This window comes from Apostichopus japonicus, chromosome 19 (genome assembly GCF_037975245.1).
Source record: "Apostichopus japonicus isolate 1M-3 chromosome 19, ASM3797524v1, whole genome shotgun sequence".
NCBI lineage: Eukaryota > Metazoa > Echinodermata > Holothuroidea > Aspidochirotida > Stichopodidae > Apostichopus > Apostichopus japonicus.
Window position 1 is genome coordinate 20,649,274 of NC_092579.1, and position 25,223 is coordinate 20,674,496.

General features: G+C 37.4%; 2 protein-coding genes across 3 annotated transcripts in view; one reads left to right on the top strand and one right to left on the bottom strand.

The window, feature by feature from the left end:
• The window catches only part of LOC139960440 (uncharacterized), a 45,520-nt gene extending 34,201 nt beyond the window's left edge, over positions 1-11,319 (top strand). The window contains exons 4-6 of the mRNA XM_071958790.1: positions 1,204-1,297; positions 4,810-4,859; positions 5,929-11,319. Of these exons, the coding sequence (XP_071814891.1) occupies positions 1,204-1,297; positions 4,810-4,859; positions 5,929-5,964 (180 nt within the window). The 3' untranslated portion in view covers positions 5,965-11,319. The remainder of the gene's footprint in view (positions 1-1,203; positions 1,298-4,809; positions 4,860-5,928) is intronic.
• The window catches only part of LOC139960441 (leucine-rich repeat-containing protein 45-like), a 35,983-nt gene continuing 19,296 nt past the window's right edge, over positions 8,537-25,223 (bottom strand). The window contains exons 1-13 of one of the 2 annotated variants that reach the window (XM_071958792.1): positions 24,398-24,688; positions 23,637-23,922; positions 22,524-22,656; positions 22,013-22,191; positions 21,321-21,449; positions 20,438-20,550; positions 20,029-20,165; positions 18,950-19,085; positions 18,258-18,447; positions 17,854-18,110; positions 17,140-17,313; positions 16,136-16,283; positions 8,537-15,512 (exon numbers count right to left, since the gene is read on the bottom strand). In XM_071958792.1, coding sequence (XP_071814893.1) covers positions 15,313-15,512; positions 16,136-16,283; positions 17,140-17,313; positions 17,854-18,110; positions 18,258-18,447; positions 18,950-19,085; positions 20,029-20,165; positions 20,438-20,550; positions 21,321-21,449; positions 22,013-22,191; positions 22,524-22,656; positions 23,637-23,901 — 2,061 coding nt within the window. In that variant the 5' untranslated portion in view covers positions 23,902-23,922; positions 24,398-24,688 and the 3' untranslated portion in view covers positions 8,537-15,312. Of the gene's footprint in view, positions 15,513-16,135; positions 16,284-17,139; positions 17,314-17,853; positions 18,111-18,257; positions 18,448-18,949; positions 19,086-20,028; positions 20,166-20,437; positions 20,551-21,320; positions 21,450-22,012; positions 22,192-22,523; positions 22,657-23,636; positions 23,923-24,397; positions 24,689-25,223 lie in introns of those variants that run through there. The other variant, XM_071958791.1, reaches the window with a different exon arrangement.

Below are 25,223 nucleotides of genomic sequence, written 5' to 3' on the forward strand. Positions count from 1 at the left end.
AAGGCATTCTATCTTATCAGAGAAACAAGTTAAAACAAATCTATAATCATCACTAATATCGATTTTAAGAATTTCCTTATTTTAAGTGTCCTATGTGTGCTCTCTGTCCAATTATTTCCAAAAATGAGCTATGAATGACGGTCAAGTTAAAGAGTTATGGATAATTGAACAATTTTTCAGTGAAAGTAAAATTGATTTTGAAAACAGTGATGAGCGAGTTCATAAAGCAGGGTAATAACACTGATAGTAGTGATCCTTGGGGTCTTACTAGCATATGGTGGCCATAGGGATTAACTGTAACTAGTATATTAAAGTTTCTGAAGGTCACTGTAGGTCACTGTATGTTTTCATGCAGAGATTATTTAAACAAGGAGAGTCTGAATTTTTGACAGGCAGGAGGTAAAAATCTCCAGTGCGGAGGAGCGCTTGTCAACATCTCCTCCTCCTGTGTGAAGAGTTGTTGCCATTTTGCATGCAAGGATGAGCTAGAAGCCACCCTTGGCTGTATACTAGGCCATTCCTACTCTAAGTGTTATTTTCGTCTAGGGTATTAGATCACTGGTTTACCTAACCTCTGTCCTTGAAGTACATTACCATGCTATATACACACTACCAAGGCACAGGGTAATAAACACTGTCCCTTATGACATCCATGTACTTGCCAGTATTTCATCTGCATTTAGCTGTCCATGTACTTTACAGTATTTCATCTATCTTAGCTGTCCATGTACTTAACATTATTTCATCTATCTTAGCTGTCCATGTACTTTACAGTATTTCATCTGTATTAGCTGTCCATGTACTTGCCAGTATTTCATCTGCCTTTAGCTGTCCATATACTTAACAGTATTTCATCTATCTTAGCTGTCTCCATGAATCTTGCCCTCTCCATCTACCTATTACCCAGATGTCTTTGTAGATAAATAAAGAATTCTGCAAACTTGTGATTAAGATTGCCACTTACCAGCCTAGAAGTGTCAAAGTCTGCCAAACCATTTGGTTTTTTTCCCTATATAAATACATTTGTGGTTATTCATGGTAATGGTAACATGGTAAAATTACAGCTTTCCAGGGTTACTGGTTATTTCTGTGTTTAATTAATTAACTCAGTTGATAAAGGCTCTTCTAGAAATTTTCCATTTTTTATGAGGTCCTACATCTTTATTTTTTTTAATCTAAATTTTCTGATTTTCTTTTGTTTAGGAGTGTACTCGCTGCCAAGATAAAGGAGCCACCCTAGGCTGTAGGACTAAGGGATGTAAGAAAGCCTTCCACTACCTCTGTGCAATTGAAGTTGGTAAGTGAAGTTTGATCACCGGTGGTCCTAAAATAACCATCTTACAAATTGGGTGATGCTTGATGTTTTGCAGAATCCCTTGTGTGGATGTAATGCACGTACTTTCCCTTAGAGGCTACAAATAAGCAATTATCTACCCCTTCCTCCCATCCCCTCCCCCCCCCCACAGTAGCCAAACTGTTCAGAGATGTACTACCTATTTAAAAACAAAATCATCCTCATTATCATCCTCTTAGAAAGATATTAAATCAAGGAAACCAACTCTATTTTTGCTGCAGTTGATGTTTGCATTTTCTTTTATTTATTAATTTTTTTTAACCAACCATACCACCCAAATAATCTCTGACCAAGTGAGTACCCATAACAGAGAAACAAACTGCCACAGAAGAAAAAGAAAGTAAAGTGGTTTTCCTATAGTGATGATAATCAGACGACAGTAAAGTAAGAGAGAGAGATAGTTAAGGGCAGCATTTTGGTTTCACTTTTAAAATTATAGTATTAGCAGGCACTGACCATCTGCTATGCGGTTTCAGTCGGGCTACGTCAAAGGTGATTTATCACCGGGTTGATATTTACCCTGAACTAGAATTGTTAAATGTCATTAGATTGCAGCTTCTTTGCATTCTGTCAGCCAGGTGAGATCCTACTGTCTGTGTAATATCCAAATGCCTACAGGGATAGTAATATAGCACATTGGCTTTAAGTAGTTAATGCCTCATTGCCTAGCAACAGTTAATTAAACTTGCCTTTCAACACAAGGTAAAGTTTTGTCTTGAACAGAATGGGAAAAGAGGAAAAAAAAAACAGGGTTTTGGGGTCAGTCATACATCTTCGGTTAATATCTGGCTTTTCTCTTTCCCTGAGACAAATTGTCTCATTTCATTTGCCAGTTTGATCCAGTGTTGTGTGGGTAACAGGATTCTGGTATTGCTTGGACACGGCTTTGTAAACTTGATGTATTTTCAGTCTTGGGTGAAGGCCTGTTAGTCTATCAGCAGTGAGAAAAGCGACATCAGTTGATATCTTACAAGAAGTTCTTTCATGTTTATTGTAATAACTCTCAACCGCAAAAGAATTTTAGTCTTTTGAACATTATTCCCATAACTACAATTTGAGTTACTGCAACTCTCTCCAGATAATAGTCTGATTCTATTTGTGTAATGACAAATGCACATACTTCACACTCCCAGTATACTCCACACGTCACACACTTCACACTGTCCACATTCCCCACACACTTCACTCTCCCAGTATACCCACACACTTCACATTGTCCACATTCCCCACACACTTCACACTCTCAGTATACTCCCCACACTTCACACTCTCAGTATACTCCACACACTTCACACTCTCAGTATATTCCACCCGCTTCACACTCTCAGTATACTCCACCCACTTCACACTCTCAGTATACTCCACACACTTCACACTCTCAGTATATTCCACCCGCTTCACACTCTCAGTATACTCCACCCACTTCACATTCTCAGTATACTCCACACACTTCACACTCTCAGTATACTCCACACACTTTCACACTTCACACTCCCAGTATACTCTACACACTTCACACTCTCAGTATATTCCACCCGCTTCACACTCTCAGTATACTCCACCCACTTCACATTCTCAGTATACTCCACACACTTCACACTCTCAGTATACTCCACACACTTTCACACATCACACTCCCAGTATACCCTACACACTTCACACTCTCAGTATACTCCACACACTTCACACTCTCAGTATACTCCACCCACTTCACACTCTCAGTATACTCCACACACTTCACACTCTCAGTATACTCCACCCACTTCACACTCTCAGTATACTCCACACACTTCACACTCTCAGTATACTCCACCCACTTCACACTCTCAGTATACTCCACACACTTCACACTCTCAGTATACTCCACCCACTTCACACTCTCAGTATACTCCACACACTTCACACTCTCAGTATACTCCACCCACTTCACACTCTCAGTATACTCCACACACTTCACACTCTCAGTATATTCCACCCGCTTCACACTCTCAGTATACTCCACCCACTTCACATTCTCAGTATACTCCACACACTTCACACTCTCAGTATACTCCACACACTTTCACACTTCACACTCCCAGTATACTCTACACACTTCACACTCTCAGTATATTCCACCCGCTTCACACTCTCAGTATACTCCACCCACTTCACATTCTCAGTATACTCCACACACTTCACACTCTCAGTATACTCCACACACTTTCACACATCACACTCCCAGTATACCCTACACACTTCACACTCTCAGTATACTCCACACACTTCACACTCCCAGTATACTCTACACACTTCACACTCTCAGTATATTCCACACACTTCACACTCCCAGTTTACTCCACACACTTCACACTCCCAGTTTACTCCACACACTTCACACCCTCAGTATACTCCACACAATCCATACTCTCCACAGTCGCCACACACTTCACACAACTTGCATAATTTATGACGTCACCTACTGTACTTCAGCATCAACAGGGTACAGTACCTGTTGGGCACTAGCACACATTGAAGCCTTGTACTTTGAAAATCAAGCTGAACATTTAACAATCAGCCTACCACATGTCCATAGTAGATGTATCTAGCTACTTGTAACTTTACACATATAGAGCTAAAATGATACATGGCTATTACATTGAGGCTACTTACCAGCTAATTAACTTCCTGGACAAGAAGAATAATTTATATGCCAGGTTTAATGAAGTAATCCCAAGGCGGTGAAATGGCATGTTTTCCTTGCCAGTTAACAACACAAAGATCCTTGTAATGCACAAAATATGTTAGGTTATAAAGTAAAGTTAATATGCTATGAAAGGACTGTAGGCTTTGTATTTGTTGTGAAAATAGAAGAGACATTATTGGTATATTGAACACTTGTTGTAACTGACAATCTAACATTATTGGCATTATTATTATTAATTATTGATATTTAAATCCATAATACAAAAATTAAAACCGGGAAATAAGAAACAACTTCGAAAGATCAAAGAAATTATTGCTAGAATTGGTTTGAATCCCACCAACCTCTGGGATTTCAGAGCGTATAAACTGTCCCAAGATCCAAGATGTAAAACGCTAAGCAAATTTTGCTCACAAAAAGTGTAGTGTTCTTCCTGGGTGGTAGATTCGGAAGGAGGTGTAAGTGGGCGAGGGCACAGTGCTAAAACGTAGTTAGGTAGATGGGAAAGTGCAGATGTGGAGTGGGAGAGGAGTAAGTATCGTCGCTCATATATCCTCAAACCAGTAAGTTTAGGGAAGTTTCAGTGCGTATGAACTGTTGAATATTATTTTAGTAATAAAGAAACATGTATTGTTTAATTTAATTTGTACTGATGTATTTGTATCACAAAGGAGCATTGCATTGCAACCGTATAGCACAAGTTTCCGAAAGTTATTGACGTGTTTGGTTCCTCCTAGCAGTAAAATTAACTGTCTTTCTTTACATTTTACAGGTTGTTTACTTCATGAGCACAACTTTTCAATGACTTGTCCTCAACATAAGGTAGGTTCATGACAATGGTTATTCAGATATATACATTTATGGTTCTGATGTTTATATAGATATGTAAAATGCTTGTAATTATGCACTCTGTCAAGCAAGGCAGGGCTGGTCTCCATCTCATCCCCCCCCCCACGCCTCCCCCCTTAACGACCCATTGAAGATATATCGTGTAAGTGGGTCAGCTTATAATTAAATGTTTAAATGACAGGACTTCCCTGCTCTTTAACATTTAATAACACTTTATGGGATACAGGAAATTCCTCTTTCTATGCTATTGAAATTAAAATAATTAAATCGTGAATCTCTTTGTCCAGAAAGCTATGTACAGTAATGCATGGGCATAAAGGTCTCCCTCCCGAAAATGAAAATATTATGTATCATTGTACTTTGAACAACTTTTGCTTTAAGATAGGTCATAATACTTATACACTATGACTGCTTGAAAAGTATGATTGCCGCAGCCTATTCAGTAATAAAGAAACTGGAATTTTACTCGGCTTCTGCACTTCACCAGACTCTTCATAACTGCTATAGCCAAGATATGAAATAAAAAGACCTCCAATACTGCTCCTCTTGGACATACAACTATAACTAGACACTTCAGGTGGTAGAATGAGGAAGAGGCAGACCGTAGTAGGTTCACTGGAGGTGACAGGTCACTGTGAGAGGTCACAGTGAGAAGGTTACCAGGTCACTCTAAAAACGGTTGAGTGCAGCAGTTATGAGGAGACAGACAACTTTGTTGCTCGTAAATACCCAGACCAGGCGAGTTTTGGAATTCGTGGAAATTTGGACTGCTGAGTTTTGACCCATGAGATGGCAAACTATTAAATGCACATTCTGATACTACAGAGTCCGACCCTTGATTAGGGTTGCAAAATGTACAGTTAAACAATACAATCTGTTGTACTTAATGAAATCAACTGACTCATGATATTAAAGTCAGTATGGAATATCTTTGACCAATGTTATCAATAAGTCGAATAGCTGTATGACAAAGTCGTTCATTAATTCATCCATGCATTCATTCATTCCAATTATTTGATTTTGTGTTTTCTATGATCCGCAGAACAAGAAACTTAAGATGCGAGAAGATCCAACATAAGAAACGGAGTAACTAATATCTGTGGATCCAAGTGTACAAATATCTTTGTGAATGGAGGATCGGACGCACACGTCCGAAGATGGCATTACGGTTTGGGCCGCAGAGGTGGAGATGTCCGACGGAATGTTACGCAGAGAAACAGAGAGAGAGAGAGACACGTTGGACAGATTGGATCAAACTGCCTTTCGTTTTAAGCCTTGTATCAGGTGCTGGTCTCAAATACTTACATGTGTTTATTAATTTCTCTGATTTCTGGATTTATTCAGGTGAACAGGATGACGGTGTTTGTGATGAAGATGACTTCAGTTGAAAGGATTCATCTCTGTTCTTGTCTAGAAGACTCTTTAATCGGGCTCTGAGTTCAGATGAGATCTACAGTAGAGCAAACTAAAGATCATGTCGTCGTGCGTGTGTTGGTTGTACGAGAAACTTTGTTCCAAGTCATCCGCGGAGCTCTCTGTCAAAGCGAGGTCAGAGGTTACCGAAAAGCAAATGTTTGTGGAAAACTTCCATGTCTGACCATGGCTTCCAATAAAGTCTTCAATTTTTAAATACGTGGTAAGGAAATTTGTTCCATGGAGCTCTTTTCCGTTCGCTCGCGGTAGCTGTTTTTACCGCTATAAAGCTAGTGAATACTTTTGCATAAAGCGCTGCGTTTTGATGTCACTATTTGGGTCACGTGTGACCCCATGTGTGACCCGTTGGGTCATGTGTGACCCATTCATACCATAACTGGGTAGAGCAATCACATTTATATCATAGCTCTCCAACTTAATATATAAATGCCTCTCGAACTCACTCAACACCATCTTAGTAAAGGGGCTCATGAAAAAAATGCAAATTCCCCAAGAAAAGAGACACAATCGATGGGTTTGTCCACATCTCGATGATGGAATTATAACTTTCCCATTAAATGTCGTCAGTGTTGTCTGAGACTTTCCACTCGCTAAATGTCGGTGCGAGATTTCAAGATGACTTTCTTTTTGGAGGTTCTTACCCCTTTAAATTTTTACAAAATTTAGAGGGGTTTATGTAAGAGAACTAAACTTTTCAATGATGGAAATATAAATGGTTTATGTAGTGTGGATATCAGTGACCACTTTGTGGCATTCTAGCATATTTGGAGGTAATACTAATGTATCTGTGAACCAAATGATTGGAATGAAAAAGTGAGAAAATAATATCAGTCTGTTTCAAAGAGATCACTTTATGTGTTAGATCTAACAATGACTTTGTTTGCAAAGATCTAAATTCTGTGTTTGAACAAACACTTTACACAGGGAATGCCTGCTGCGGCCTTTAAGCCAATGCAGCAGTTATGAGAGGCTTTCCTAATAACTCTGTGCTTTTAGTTCAAAAGAAGTCAATGGCGGGCTCAAATATCTGGCAAAAATATGTTTTGAAGATCTAAAGAGCTCTCACTTTTGTTCGAATGATTTTATAACACAATAGAATGTGCGAATGGCTTTACATCTTTGATGGAGGGTTAAAGTTCTTTTTCAATTGAGCAGGAAACAAACAGAAACAAGGAAAGAAATGGGAGAACTAAACTGGCAGGAGGTTGGTATCTATTAATGCATTTTGCTTTAAAAAACAGTTTCCAACATTTGGTTTTTAGTTACCACCAATCTTTGGCAGAATTTTTTTTTTCTTTAATCAAGCCTGAAGAAAACGTTAGACGTTTCTTTTTGTGCGAGACTTCACACCCTTTAAGTGACTCATCGTCATCTAGCCTTTGATATGATGAACCTTATTCTGGTGCCACAGTTCTTTTGTTTTACATCCTTAAACAGAAAAGACAAAGTTTGACTTAGAAGCTGATAGAAAATTATTTTGCCCAGTATTGTTTAATAGCTGAATATGTTGTGTGACAAGGGGTGGGTTACTGTAGTTGCTATTTCATGCAAGGGACATGGGTTTATTTTGAATATACTTTAGCAAGGCTGTAACATATATCAACATATGTCTGGAGGGAGTTTGAAACTGTGTGAAATTTATAAGGTGTCATTGGAGTTGATAGGAAAGCTAAACAGCCCCCCCCCCTCTCTCCCCAAATAAAAAATGCTTTTATTTGGTTTGTTTGAAGAAAAAAAAAACCCACATAGTTTGGTTCATACTGCTTGATTTTAAACAGGTCATGTGTGTCATCTTCGCACGGTGAAAACAAGATTATTGTATTTTCTTAACACAGTCTTGTTCGTAACGTAAACAAACAGTTGAATGTTGTAACCCTAGATTGCCCTTGATTCCTCTTGATACTGCTAATCTCAAAGGCGATTGCAAGGCCTGAACGAAGTAAACAAATATTTGTGACAATGCAAGACATTTTCAGAGCTGTCTGTCGGTGAGAACACTGTGTGAAGTGTGTTTACATGATAATCTTTTGCACCGTTACAATGTATCTTTGCATTAGGTGGAAGCATTGCAACATGGCTGCCACAAGGTCCCTTGTTAGGCTAACACATAGTCAAGCGTCGCTCTACTGATTATAAAGAGACCATTACTGTCCCAACTAGCGGTTGGTAAAGAGACATCAAACCAAGACTCACCCATGCTTTCATTTTTGTTATAAATAACTCTCCTTGATTCCGTGAATGAAAAGGCAAAATGCCAACAAACAATCAAACAAAAATCAAGAAAGGATTATGTTACCATGGAAACAAGGAGTGCAGCTGCTTAAATCCTAAAGAGCCCTAAGGTGTTGTATGAAAGTAACAATTGTCATGCATGATGAACAGGATATTCTGTTAGGCATAATAATTAACTGAAAGATTTTTTTTTTTGGATTTTTTATATGAACACTTCTTATTCATATGTCTTGACATGATGAAGGGCATTATGGCACTGATTTCTCACAGTCTTCATCAGTCACTGCCAGTATCTTTCCTTGTCCTGTTTAATTCAGTGGCTGTTTTGTGTCTGTCCTACATAATGTTCAGTTTCAACTTCTGTCGACTTATCGCCAAGGAACCAGAGACTTCTGGTGGTCTAGAATGACAGTATCCTGATAGTGAGAGGTGGTGGATATAGTGGTAGTTTAAGCCGTTGTTTATTTAAGAGTCGTGAGTAACATTTTGTTTCCGATCGCTGTGGAATGTCTCGTTTTTATCTCGACCCGAGATCTCTTCGAGAGCAGACGATTCCCTCTCGGCCTTTAGAGAAGTTGTGAATCATGCTCTTCAAGATTCGACTGTCGATATTCGGTATCAGAGGATATTGAAAAGCTATCAGCGAAAGTGTCTGTCTCTTCTTCAGGAATGGGAATGTTACACCGTGAAATTGAAAATCGTCTGCCTCTGACTAACGATGCTGATGAGAGGCTTCTGTGGCATTTACCTCTAGGGGGGAAAGATACAAAACAAGTCACATGAATTGGGTATGGGATGTGGTTTGGTTTGGTTTTATATCACAGAATTTGAAGGTGTGTTGGTGTGTGTTGTTTTGCTTGAAAGCCGCAAGGATATCTCATGCAGTATATCAATGCATATAACATGATAGCTAAATTATAAACTAAGTGTCTTGAATGAAGAAAGTGAATCAGTGGTAGTGATGATCTTGATTTCAGTTAACATGTATCAAGGGTATAGTGATATAGGGTTGAGAGAGAGGGGGGGAACAAAGGGGTAGGGGGATAGGGGGAGTTAAGGAGTAAAGAATAGGGCAGGTTTTTTCTTGGGAAGAGGATGTTTTAAAGGATACTTTCAATATGTTATGTAAATTAGGCAAAAATCTACTTTATTTAAAGCTGTCGTTAGAGTGAAACATATAACAACTAGATATTTAAAATGCAGCGGATGAAATGAGAAGTATGCTTGTTTGAAAGTCAGATCGGATGTCAGAGTGTTTTGTACATGATGTTGTTCTTAGTATGCTGTTTTGTGTATCTGTTTACAGTTATCATCTCTATGTACTGTGGATGTGGGGCACAATTTCTAGCACGACTGAGAATTCCAACTTCTACTCTACCAAGTGAATATTCATAGATACGTATTTTGAAGGCTTAAATTTAAACGGCAACAAAACACTTAGGATGCTCCCAGGGTTATTTTATTTGGGGTTTTGGGTGAAAGAAAACTAGAGTGATTGGATAATTGAACAGTTTAATATATTCTGATGAAAGGTGGCTTCATTTCTTCGCGTCATACACAGTGTCAAGTATCATGTGTTTGTGTGCGGTTTACTAGTTCGGGTCACACCCTACAGTATTTGTCAAATACATCACTGTTAAAATAATGATGCATATGCGTCTGGGTTTGGAAACTGGGAAATGTTGGTTGTGTTCACACCTTCTGTCGAGGGTGGGGGGGAGGGCACAGCAAGGGGTTAGAATCTCTAAATTTGAGCTATAAATGTTGCTGTTGGCACTGACCATACATCATGATGCACATGTTAGTCTTGAAAAAGATCCTGTTTCTGATTATTGTTTTTCCTTGGAATGGAGAGTTTGAGAAACACAGAATTAATTTAGTCATGACTATTTGTAAAGGTTACACAGTAGTTCTGATTTACGTAAACAGTTCATTGCTGCTAAATGTTTCACATGGAGAATATTTTGGTTATTGAATATCTGGACTTTTGTGTAAAGTCGAATCACTGGCTGTAGCAATGTATTTTTTTTGGGGGGGGAGGGAGGGGGTAGGGAGGCTGTGTAAAGAGAAATATAGTGTTGGCATTATGTAGAACTGTTATGTAGTCTGTACAAGTACATTGGTGTTCTCTCTTGCAGAAGATAAGCTGTAAAGAAATTGAAAGTTTGTAATAATGCAAAGTGTTGTGTACTTAATTTCCATGAAAGTTGCTGCAAGATAATTATTTCCTGCATCTGTTGTATTTAAAAAAGAAAAAATCCATCCCCAAAATTAGCTGTTCAGTACATTTTTGTGTGCGTGGGGGGGGGGGGGGGGGGGTGGGGGGACATTGTTAATTTATGGATTAAATACCCTAGAGCAGTCTCAGCATTTGAGAGATGTGTACAGTACATAGAGATCATGAGCTGCTTCAGTTTTTGAATAATTTAAAGGAAAGGTTAAATATTTCATAAGCATTAGGTATTTTCCAGCCTTATTTTAAAGCCAGTCTTTGTGTTCAAAACATGTTGTATGTAACATAACCTTACGATTAGTTCAGTCCTTTCTAATCCAATTTCTATTATGCTGAAAAACTATGCATAGGTTATGATTAAAACAAATATTCATAGTTTTATTTGGCTGCAAGAATCACTCAGTCTTTAACCATATCAAACAAGAACACATTCTATGCCTCTTGAAAGAAATATTGTAACAGGAAAGCAAGTTGATTTTTGTAAAATATTTGACGTAAAAACTGTTGTCCCACTAAAAGTTCAAATATTTTTTTTTTTAAAATAAGAAGGGAACTATTTCCTCAGTTAACATAGGAAAAAAAAGGAGCCCTTTGAGTAAAAAAAATAAGGAGACACGGGTTCTTCACTGGTTTATGACGATAAAAGGCAGAAACACTCCCAGCTTTTTGGAAATTAATGAATTGAAATCCTGTATCTTTAGTGTCCTAATCATCAGATGGTTTCATATTACCTTAGTTTGCTTCTAGAGTATTGTAAAACATTGCAATTCAAGCAATTTCACCAGTTATGAAAATATCAGTTTTACCCAGTTTCACAATGTTGAATATCTAGTTATGCCTAGAGTGTAATTTTTAAATACATCTCATCCTTAGCATACCTGCTTTCACTGTTGGATCAAGACAGAATATCCTGAAAAAAGTCATCAGTAGTAGCCACCCTCACCTTACCCCACCCTCCTCCCTCCCCCACCTCAAACTTGACAGTTTAACAAAGTTGATGAAATCATCATCAGAAATTCCTGGAGGTTCTGACCTACACAATGTTATCGGACAGGAGCATAAATTCACCTTAAATGACTCACAATGGAAAATGGCATTGCTGTGATGGCATACCATTATTTGCCTATCTAGCACACTGAATTAGTGGGTGGGAAGAGGAGGGCATGAGGGCAGAAGAGGGATACTGCTGGCCGTTATGCATGGTTGTATGGAACAACATATGCATAGGCATATGCATGATAAGCATAATAATCAGAAAGACTGTCATTTGGTAATGGAGAAAAAAAAAACGAGACTCAAAAGAGAAGATTAAAGAAAAGTAAATGGTTGTCCTCAATGCCTGTTTAGTGTATGGCAAGTGTCTGCGCTCTTGTTGGAGAAAAGTTGCTTAATTGGCTAAAGTTTATTCATTTCACTCATAAAATCTAATAAAAGAGGCAGAAGTTGTATTTCTTTTATATGCTTTTTCTTGTTTTTATTTTTCATGAAAATAGTAAGTCCTTGTACATTGTTTACTTTTTTGTTAATGCATTGTTTCTCATTTTCTTTGCTTTCTTCTCAAACAACTGTTTGTATTTAAAAAAAAAAAAATCTCTTTTTTTTTAAACTAACAAATACACGGATGCATTTTACATGCAGTATTTGAACCCATTAAGTTTCATACTTTCTCTTAAGACTTTACAAAATGACTTTGTACAGTTAGCCATTGTCGTACCAAAAATGTACAGGTAAAAAAAAAGAAGTCTTTTCTGGTCTTTATTTATTGTGTTTAGTCAATGTTAAACACTGCAGAAGTAGTGTCCTTTTGTTGGTTTGACCCACACCTTTCCTCTTCTTTCTTACCCTTGCCACAGTGGCAGAGCGATGGGAAGACTCGGACCCCACCCACCCAAATAATTGTCTGGCCCTGCAAAATTGTCTATATGCATCCTGAAAGAAATTTGTCAACTTTCATATTTGGCCCAGAATTGACCATTATTGTTAGGTGTTTATGGGGGTTTTTTCTGTCAAATATTGACCCAAATCCTGACTTTTATTTCTTTCCAAAATCATCCGTGGGATCGGTGGCCCCATTCTGATTTTCTGCCAGTCTATAATTATCCGTTCCGAGTTTTGAAACAGACCAATTTCATGACAAAATTTCAAATACCATTTTAATGTTTGGAGGCTAAAAATTCCATAGAATGCCCTTTTATAAGTTCAGGAAAATACTCTTATGAGTTCTGGGAATACAAAACGAGCATCCAAATTGATATTTGAAAACTTTTATTTTTTGCACGATAATTCAGTAAGGCTTATGGTTTCTTCAAATTTTGGCCGTTGATTTGGTAAGGCCAAGTTGCCGAAGCCATTTGTGTTGCAAATTCTCTTTACTTTTTGGATCTAAATGTCAACTTATATAGCAAATATCTGACTACAAAAATATCTTGTCGCATAGAGAATTACCTTCATTGCAAACCTTCATTAGGAGGGCGTTGTGGTCAAGGCAGTGGACTTGTGATCTAAGGATTACAGGTTCGAGCCCTGGCCAGATCATTGCATTGTGTCCTTGGGCGAGGCGCTTTATCTCTATTGCCTCTCTTCACCCAGGTGTATAAATGGGGACCTGCGAGGTAACTTGTAAATATAGTTGCGTGCGCCGGTTTGTGGCTGCACCCTATGGGAAGTCCCCCGGGGCACACGTGGTTGTGGTGCCCCAGGAGAGATTGATTGAATTGTGCACACTTTGGTGTGTAGGTGTGACAAGTTACCAATGACCAGGGGTTAAGTTGTAAAGTCGTGTGAGGAGGCATTAGCCTCATACAAGACTGTAAACCTTTAACTTTAAAATTGTACTTAGATGCAGGTGGGGAAGGGGTTGGGCAGTATGCCCCAGCTACCTGTCAGGGGTGCAATGCCACAGCCCTCCAAAAATATATATGAAATCAGTTCAAGGCTTTGCCAAAGATAGCACCATTTTGCATGTAAGCCCCCTAACATAAAAAAAAAATTAGGCCCCTCCCCAGGATGGCATTCCCTGCACGGGGCGACAAAGGAAGGCTCTGCCCCGGGGGGCCAACTATTCTAGGTACACCACTGCTTAGATAATGATTTGCAAATGAGAACTGCTACAGCAGACTTCACAATACAATTTTCCTCACAGAGAATATTTGTATAAAACGAACAGTTTTATTCAAATTCGAAATGAACAAGACATTGATGAACATTATAGCTACTACACAAAAGAAAACAGTATAAAACATTGTAATCACTCCATCAATTTGAATAGATGAGAATGAAATAGTAGACAAATCTGTTGGTGACAGAAAAAAGGCAAGGTAATACTGTCTAATGTCTTGGCTAAACCTACAAATATGTACAGATATTTACAGATATATACATACAAAGTTGCACAAATAAATGGATAATACATCGTTCATCAAGGTGACGTAATGACCAAGTATATCAGCTATGCACTGATACTAACCAACAACACTGTCTACAAATTTGATAATTCACTTAAATAAGGAAGAAAGAGATATAAAAAAAAAAATTAGCAACAACTATTGGCCTCCATGAAACAAGTTTCACTACTTGGTAACTGGCCAGCAGACCTATATCCAGGACAGTGTATGTATGAAACATGCTATTGGTAGTGAATACTGAATACATGCTATTGGTACTGAATACTGAATGCATGCTATTGGTAGTGAATACTGAATACATGCTATCGGTAGTTAATACTGAATACATGCTATTGGTAGTGAATACTGAATACATGCTATTGGTAGTTAATACTGAATACATGCTATTGGTATTGAATACTGAATACATGCTATTGGTAGTGAATACTGAATACATGCTATTGGTGGTTAATACTGAATACATGCTATTGGTAGTGAATACTGAATACATGCTATTGGTATTTACCGATTACATGCTACTGTCTATAAATATGTTATTATACAAAGGTAAAACCATGCAGTCTTATGTATGTCTTTTATTGTAACCACAGGTGTTTCCTCCTCACAATCATTTTCCCATTCCTTTTTTTTATTATCAAGAAAGCAGAAAACCAAATAGCAAATATCCATTCAGGCTTTGTTTAGAAACTAGAACAGCAGTTTGGAGAGTATCGTTAATAGTTACGTCAATCCAAAGGGTCAGAAAGCCATAAAGTGGCTCATTTGATCAATATCTGGCTAATGAGAATGGATTAACACAGACTTTGAATCCATTTCCATGAGCATCCCAGGAAATGATAAGAAAAAAGTGACACTTTTTTGTTCCTATTCCTGTTTGATCCTCTCACTGCCACTCAGACTATCAGAGGTAACTCCTGCATCCTCCAACATTTGACCAGATGGTGTGGTGGCCTACATGGCATACTGGATATACACAATGTCATTTCCAAGGTGTGACCAAGGTCGATCCTTCTGGTTTCTCAGAGGAGATGGTTCATCATTTAGTATTTGCACTCCTCCTCTCACTTTGCTGTTTTCTAATATATCATATGTGCGATGAACAGATGCTTTGAGGTTCAACAAATCACCTTCTTGGTGTGACCATGGGTGACCTTGGCGTTCCTTGGACGTAGGAGGAGATGGCAGCCTGTAGCGCACTCGCTCTCTGCGTTTCGTCATCCCGAGCTTGAACCATGTCAAATTCAAGTCGTCGTATCTGATCTTGCAAGGACAGGATTTCTCCTTCCTTACGGGATAGCTCTGTCTGATGTTTCCTGCTTTGTTCTGGAAGATAAAAAAAAACCATTTTTTTTTTGAGAAATAATTTTGTTTTAAAACGGAACAGTCATAAAATTGGGAGCCCAGTGACATCATTGTCCCATTGGGCCTAACATGGCTCACCATTCCTCTGCTTTCAAAATAATTATAATAGTTATAATATATAATAAACTTTACAAGATCAGGATAAGAGACTTCTTCATTTATAGCATTTTTGTCCTCACCTTGACAAGAGTTCATTTCTTACCAGTCTCGCTTGTTTCTTTCTATATTTCAATATGTTTTTATTTGTTGACACATTCTTCATAATTCATTAAAACATGATTTATATGATACTACACTCTTTGTGCACCATGATCGCCAGAATTAAGCTTTGTAATTTATCACACAATAATATATCTAACATAATCAATTTCTGGGACACAAAATTTTCGGCATTGTAGTTTTAATAGATTTTTTCACACAAAGACTAGTCAGGTGATTTTAACCATATCTTATTAAATAGATTGAGAAGTATCAAAATTATGTGTGTGAACGCATAACTGCTGTTTCTATGATACTTAAAACCTTTATTGCCATATCAATGTTACACTGAGTATGAGATAAACCATGAAAATAGTTCTACTCACCAGTTATCTCCTGTTGAATCCTCAAATATTTATCTTTGACTTGCTCCATCTCAAGCACCTGGCCCTCAAGTCGTCCCACTTGTCTCTTATACTGCTGCTCCAACCGGCCAATCACAGCTTCCGTCTCATTGTTCTTCCCTGCGAGCTCCTACGACAAAACAAGGGATATGTAAAAGAGCATGTGCAGAAGGAGAGATTATTAAGCATTCCACTGCATACATGATCATTTTCATTTACCATGGTTTATTGATGTGAAGCTGGTTGATGTTATCACATAGATAGAATTTATAGAATAGTTTTATAAACAAACCACTTACATGGGACCTTGCCTACTATGTCATAAATAAATATTTAGTGTATGGTTATCTTACATTTTCAAATATTTATGAACACACACACAGCCTAGGTACAACACTCTCATAGCAGATGTAGTTACAAATTTTCTACTTTGAATTTGGGATAACTGGACAAGGTTGTTATTTGTAAGTAATTCCAAAGTTATGTTAACTATCAGCTTACTGCAAATTTACATAATATTGACACAGATTACAACAGTATGAGGAGGGCATTTAAACCACAATAACATAACACAATCTCCTAACAAATCCCCCCCCCCCCACTCCAAATTTCTAACCCTCAGAAAGGATTATTACCTGGGAGTTCCTAGCTACAAGCAGGTAAGCAGGCACCGAAGGTTGTGCCATACTTAGGAATTGCTACTTGTAACTCCCTGGTTATACTTACGAATCTCGTCAACATCAAAATACTGAATAATTACTAAGAATTAATAGAAAGACAACATTAGGGAGAATGTTTTATTGCTTGAGAGGATGAGGGTATAGAGTGTACCACAACCCACTGTAACAATAATATATTAAAAAATGCAAAACTTGCCTTGGTCTGCAAAGTATGGCATATTAACACAAGGTTTTAAATTTGTTCTGATGTCCTACACTGTCATAAACTATACCTGAGTCAGTTTATGTACTAAATTTTATATTTACCTGGGTGAGTTCATCTAATTTTCTTTTCAGTGCTTCTACCTCCACACTGGAATTGGTTAGTCTAGCCTGTAATTCAGATATTTGATGACTCTGCTGTGAGTATTGCTGTTGTAGCTCATCCTTGGACAGTTGTACCATTCTTAACCTGTCTTCTAACTGTCTGCTTCTCTGTTGCTGTAGGTTTTAAATTATTCATAAAAGTATGTATAATTCATTGAATATTCAAAAACTAATTTAATCTATTGGTAGTAATAACTGGAAGATTGTTACTCATTCTAGACATTTGTATTGTCATCTCCAACTTGGCTAGTTCATTATGTTCATGTTGACACACACACACACGCGACATAAAGAGAATATTGATTCAAACATAATGCAAAATAACAACTTGACAAATTGAAATAAAAGACAAATTCCATCAAAACATTAATGGAATGAATCGACCTGTCATCATTGTGAAATAAATTAATTAGAAGTAAAATGAGACTTCAAAAGTGCCAGGGCTGCAGCCATGGGGAACGGAGGGGTGTGTGTACATGTTTTCCAAAACTAATCAAGACTACACAACAAAAAACACACAAATGTAGTTAAAATGATGGGAATGTTAGGACCATTTTACATCCAAAGCTCTTACCCAAACAATAATCTTTCTCAAAGGGGATGTGGACCCCTCCCCAGAAAGGACATCAACCCCTCCCCCCCCAAGGCCATTACCTCTTCTTCCTTCACTTTTTGCTTGGTATGCATCAGCTGTTCTTCAAAGTTCAACCTCTCTGCGAGTTGTTGACTTTTGACCTTTCTAAGCTCCTCCTCCACCTCCTTACGGTGGTCTTCCAGCCTGCGTATCCTCTCCTTGTAGGATTTCTCTGTATCATCGTTGGCTGTTTGTAATCTCGAGAGTTCTGTTGCGTGTTGCAGTGACAGCTCCTTCTGAATATCCTGATGTCTGTGTTGTCCTTTCTGTAATTTCTCTACATAGAAGCAAAAAAAGTAAAACTAAACAATTAGACATATACTATTTTACTCCCATTATAATTTAGACATACGTTGTCAGCTTTTGTTCTGCCAGTGAAATCATTGAGAATATACTTCTGCAAGGTTATTGGCTTGGTATTTACCCTGTGCCTGAGTGGCCTGCACTTTCATTTCAGCTTGGGTCGTTGTCAATTCTTCCTTCAGATCATAAACTTGCTCTTGGAGATGGCTATTTTTCTGCTCTACTTCCACTGAACGTCCCTCTAAAGTGAAATTCTTATCTTTCAGTTCTGCAATTTCTCTCACAAGTCTCGACTCCATAACTCCCTTTTCCTGAAGAGAGGAAAAAAAAAAACTTTCTATAAAAAGAACAGGTATTGGAATATGGTGGAACAAACAAGGTGTCTTAGTTCGGGCCTAAAAGTTATTCCATTGTTTTATAAATTCATGACTCAAAGAATGTTCTCATAACCTCAAACAAACAACAGAACATCCATGGATGGCATCCAACACCATTTGTCATCGTTGAATTTGTAAAGGACCTTAAACATTTCATTTGAGACCATAGAAGTGTTTTATTGAGAAACTTGTTTGCTTCTAAAGAAGCTACCAAGCCACTTTGGCGGAAAACCACTCACGTCGAAAGGGTCATCTTTCAGAGCCATAAATTTGGTATGGAAATAAAAACGGAATTCCTTCAAGTGGGTTTTTGAAAGGTCTTACAGCAGCTTCGTTATATTTGTAATTGAAGTATTTGTGTGAAGTTTTGAACCAACCACCGTTTTTCAACTTTCTTCCCCCTTCTTGCTTCTCTTGATGGTTAAAGTTTATTTACCTCTCTGACTATTTGTATCTCATCGTTAGCTCGTTTATTTAGAGCTGTTTGTTCCTCCTTCATTCTGTTTGTTATTTCTTTGTATTCTGTCACCTGCTGTTGTGTGAGCACAAGCTCAGCTTCACGACTCTTCAACCTGCACACAAGCAAAAAACAAATATGACGTAACCAAAAAATTAAGACACAATGCTTCTTTTATTGTGCAAACTAATGTACTAATGTGCAAACTAATGTACAAACTAATGTGCAAACTAATGTACTTACTGAATGTACTTTTTCAAGATATTCTCAAACAAATTCCTCCTTTCAACATCTTCCTTTTACCTACCTAATGAATATTCTGGTCCACTCTTTTAGAATGTGACCAGCATGGAATTGGTCAGTTTGTACTAACTGTTCCACATGTTTCTGGCAGGGTTTGGAACTTGAGCAGTAACCAGAAGTCATACTTTCTTTTCTGATAAGTACTTACAAAAAGTATCACTATCTTGAGAATGAATTGTCAGTGACCATAAGTCTACATCCCAAAATTAGTATGGGATAGGGTTTTATAAAAGCTACTTGAAGATAGGAAAACGATATTATCATGGGCATGAGGAGAGATTAAGGATCTAAGGACATGAGGAGAACACTACCATGGAAATCCAGACATATGGTTATTAAAGTTAAACCCTAGGTACAGGATACCTATGGGGGCAGGCACTCCCTTCATACAGGTTTTTACATGTTAAGCAAAACTGTTTAAAATGATTTTCAAATGATAAAGTTTCAAGTGTTTAAATTTCATGACCCTAGATATGCTAAACAGACAAAATATGGTTACCTGTCATCAGGACTTAACACTAATTTGTATCCACGTTCAGGCTAGATTTCATCATTTTGACATTTAATCATTGTCCAATCTGAGGCTTCCACATGTCTTGTGCTAATATGGAGTGTATAGAACCTCCAGTATGGTACTTTTGGAAAATTCATTATTTTACATAATTTTGTCTAGGTTCAATTTTGAGACAAAAATACTGGGTGGTTTTTTTTTTGCTTTTTTTCTAAAAATCTTTTATAAAGGTTCTAAGACTTACTGAGCTGAAAGAGCATTAAACGCTGTCTTTCTCTCCTCCAGAGCTTCCTGCAACCTGCTGATCTTTTGGAGAAAGTTCTTCTCGTTTCTTCCGAGTTGATCACCCTGTTGATCAATTCGTTTCATTAAATCTGTAACCTGAGGTTAAATCACAGCAAAGAAGTCAAATAAAGTTAATTTTAATCTAGATTAGAAACAGCAGTTTGGATTCTGAACGGCATATTTTGGTAATCTTAATATCAAACGTATGAAGTGCAACATAAAAAACCTACTATAATCTCATCAGACTTATAAAAGAAGCTGAAGCTAAAAGGAAGCAGTTTGCCTTACAATGAGAAGCTTTCTAAATTTCATTCCTTAATATCATATATACACACACACATCGCTGCTGCTGCTGCTGCCTGACTTACCTCTCTCTTACGTTCTTTCTTCACATGTCTCATCTCTCTTGATAACAGTTGTTCTCTTGTCTGGTGTTTGGAGGACATGTTCAAGCTATCAGAGTTACTCCTACATGAAGCATCTATTCAACAACAACAACAACAACAAAAAACCCATTAGAGTATCATTTCTTTTATCATATGATGACATACATAACAATCAAATGAGTCTTTGGAGTATTCAATAATTTGGATAGACACTTTTTCAATATTGTTTTCAATATTGTTTTCAATATTGTTTTCAATATTGTTGATATAAATAAAAGTAGAATTTTGTTGTTGCTCTCTCACAACCCACAATTTCTACTATCTTCACATGTATTCTTACAGTACTTTAAGTAGTTCATGTGCGGTAGATTTATAATGTAGTTCTTGTGAAGGCATACATGTTCAGAGGTACTTTGAGCCCCCATTATGCTTTTTATTATAACATGAAATAAACCAATTGCTAACTCTACGATCATTTCTGGTACTATTGTACAGTAAATAATCACACACTCATTAAATAAGATTAATGCTTGCATATCAACCAAGACAATAACAAAGAACAGAGACACTTTTGTTTTGGTTACAAAGTACATCGTCTTGATTGTGTGATTGTTTGCCACACCACAGTACTGAAAAAAAGATTGTTTAGTTTGTTGAGATTGAACGTATATTAACAGGCTTTATTAGTTTGCAACCAATGAGACACACTGTACTAGTCATGAGGTACAACAATAGGCATAAAACAATAGAACAAAAAACAATACAGCAGATAACTGATACATAATATAATCAACCAAACAATAAATCTTGTACAACAGCACTGTAAAGGAGGTAAAAAACAAAGAAATGAAGTAAGAAATCTCACCGACGGCATTCAGAACATCTTGTGGAATATTATTCCCAGCCAACTGTAATTTAACTAAGGTTTTGTTATGTTGGAAGCAGCTAGATAATGCTCTTCCACCAACCAGACCAACTGTATTCCATCTTAAATCTGTTTGAGAGGATAGAACAAGAAGACAAATGACAGACACATGAAATGACATAAAATTAAATGCAATATTATTCTTTAGTTCTATCATTCTATACTTCAGAATATGTAGTTGTTAAACTACAAAGGAAAGGTAGTTGATAAATAGGGAGAGGAAAATTTCAACCAAACTAAAATCCTTAGATTAAAGTGAGTGGAAAATTGCGACTTGTGTCTAAACAAGTAGTTTATTGTAAAAAAATGTCAGTGTAAAGCAAAGATGAAACACATCAAGTTTAAATTTAAGACAAAACTTTGGTTCTGTTATACTTGACATAGCTCTTTCTCATACAAGACCAATCATACTCCAGGTTCACTCCATCAATCAATCAATGATGCACTTCAATTTAAGAGAAACTACCTGGTTTACAACCAATTAGATGGTCCTAATAAGTGATTTTACTAAATTGATTTATCCAGTATTGGAGACCCATCAACTTTGAAATATTGCTCCATGTTTTTATCTGTTTCTATCTTCCAAAAAAAAGTTAGAAAGAGATGAAAAAATATTTCTCCAAAAATGTCACCTATGGTATCAAGAGTGGAGTTCCTGCAGAGGGCTTTAGCAAGCACAGATGCAGAGTCTTGGTGAATCTGGTTGCTACGGAGATCTAATTCCTGCAGGCTAGTGTTTGCTGCTATCCCTTCGGCCAGAGATACAAAAGAAGAGCTGTCCAATCCAAGGGAGTTCCATTCCAAACAAATTCTGGACAAACAAAATAAAACTTGTCTAAAACAATTTCTGACATAGGAATTTTTAACAATTTAAGTACAAAATTTTGTAAGACAGGCCAAGGAATGAACTAGTATATTATTTCCCTGAAGAATTGAGTTCAGAACTTTGTGAACCCCAAGTGCTGCACTTATTTGCAATTAATTCCATTCATTCACAACCATTCATTCATGAAGAAGTTAGTAGTGGCAGCGAACAGAAATACACATAAAGTGTTATAATTTTGACAGAGAATTTGAACTTATATTCATATACTACATCAATACAGACTTTAAAGCAATGATTCTCAACCGGCTTATAATTACCTCTTCAAGGTATGGTTATGTCTCAGCAATTTACCAACTTCCTCAGTTCCAGAACCCCGCAGGTTGTTTCCTTTCAAGTCCAAATTCCTGATGGCTACGTTAGTCAGCAGACCTTGAACGAGGAGCTTTACACCTGTATTTAAAAAGAATAGAAAAGAAGTAAGGCCACAGATTCACTGTCACATTAAAATACTGACATTGATTGTACAAAATATCTATAAAAAAAAAACACTTGTGAGAAATGACTTTAAAAAGCACAATAAGCTCTTGAAAATGTTTACAGAGTTGACCAGAACAACTAAAGTAATAATTTACATGAAGCACGTTTGCCACGTGTTCTCAGCTAAATCAAACACATGTTTTGATGATAAAGGTACAGTAGCCCTACATGTGTCCATCTAGATAAAACATTCCCCTATTTACACAATGATATATTTGCAAGAGAACTGTATAGAAGTACCTTACCAATATGGATAAAAAGAGAACTGGTGACCAAAATCAGAGTACTTAGGAAAACCATACTGAATTTCCAGCAAACGTGTTAGTACTGGCAATATCGAGGACCCTGCTATTATTTCCGGAGCGGAAGAACCAGGACTCCTGATTCAAAGTAGTATTTTAGAATGAAATGAATAGTCCAACAGTCTACTGCAGTATGTCTTCTTTTTTCCTTTACTTACACCACATGGCATTTTCTGTTTCGTTATGTTTACTCTATTTTTGGGACGTATTTCCCACAAAATCTGGTGCGGATGGTTCACAAGGCTTTCCAACCCAGATGTTCATCATCAAGACAATAACAACCTATGATTGGTACACTAGGTGGTCCTAATTTTGCCCAGCCTGTATGAATTTGCAAGGTGTTCCAAAAATGGATATATTTCTTCTTCTAAGTGTGCTACTAGGCCTTAAAGTGACTACACCCAGAAAAGTTTCAATGAAGGCATGCAAACACATCTTTTGGATTAAATATGCTATAGAACTAGAAGGGAACCTACTTCTGACCATCAAATTTTTAATCTCCATGCTACTAACTTATACACTGAAAATCTAGCAACAGTGAATAAAATGACTACCATTACCAAATCTACATTGAACTACACATGCACGTACCTTCATCCCCAATCATACAATCTGATAGTTTGAGCTCGGAGTAATAGTGGTCTGAAGCAAGCACTCTCCCCAATACTTCACAAGTTTCAGGTGATAATGAACAGGTTGACAAATCCAAAGTTGAGCTTAATTTACTAGTCTTCATGGATCCATGTTTGTTGATGTCACCCAAACTTCCATCTAAATAACTTAAAATGCTCTCCTGGGGTTGAATATGGTTATCCTTGCAAATCTGGAGAAAATTTGTTCGAAAATCTCCTGCCATAGTTTTGATGCAGATTTGTAACTGGAAATGGAAACAACATAAAAAACATTCGAAGTAAGCTTGCACATTCATATGGTACGGATTCTAAAGTCAGGCCGTGTTAACAACACGAATGATGAACAGTCATGATGTTCTAACTTAAGTATGTGCGTTATCCCAGTACCTCTTGTTCCTTCACGTCGGCAATTTCTTTGTTGTGTACAGGCTAGATGCATGGCCTTTGAGCGATCTTACACCATATTGTAAATTGCAGTTGACAGTAGCCTACAGTGGGTACGGTAGGCTATACAGTTACCCTGAGGAAACAATTTCGCGTAACTAGGTAGAGCAAAACGATTCTGTACAATAATTTGAATAGCCAATGCATACACACAGTACACCTACGATTACATGTTACAACTTAAAATTAACACCACTTTGTACAATTCTAGAAGCTAAAATCTCCACATAATGCGTTGATCAAATAAATAATTTTTAAAAACTTAAACGATCTAACCTTTTCATCACATGTCCTTTGGGCTGATTTAGTTGCAACTTGCAAAAGAAGTTCGGTCTTAAACAATCTGAATGGAATTTGAACGAACCGGTGTGAAGTTAGTTACTTATTCCGCGTTCCTCGTTACACTTATTCGATAATGGATTCGATATACAACTATGGAAAGCCGAAGGCTTTCTTCGAGATTATCAAGCTTTCTACGTCGAAAAAGCACATTTTAGTTAAGTGTATTTTTCCAAAGATAACGAGGTTTCAGCAATGTGTCATATAAACTCTGAAGACATTATAAATATATGTTCAAGAGGCAAATCCATATTTGGCCTGTGAAAGAACTTAAAGATTTTCGATGGGACACAAGATCATTCAGAAATCGCAGGGTGGGAAAAATAGTAATTCGAAGTATCGTAGTACTGGACACGATGGCCCGTGTGCCAATGGCCTGGATTTCATTGTCGTATCCAAAATTAAAGAAGTTGTGGCAAGGGAACAGAGGCACCAATCACTAAATCAACCACATTCCAGTGGCATTGTAATAAATGGTGCCGGCGTGTAGGGCAGTGTGGGTAATATGTGGAACATCGATGAGTTGCGGTTGAATGCCAAAATTGTGGCTGGGCCCGGGGCCATGGCCTAAAAAGGTTTCGGACTGCTGATCTACAGCTATAACTTGGTGAAAATTGCGCGCACCTCCTTTATGCCACCGCCTTCCAGAACATTGTTTGTTGAGACTTCTATACAAAGAGAGGTTTTGAAACAAGCAAAGGTAATGCAGTAAAGCAATCCGCTCCTGGTTGTTATTTACGTGGCTCAAGTTGTTACTGGAAGC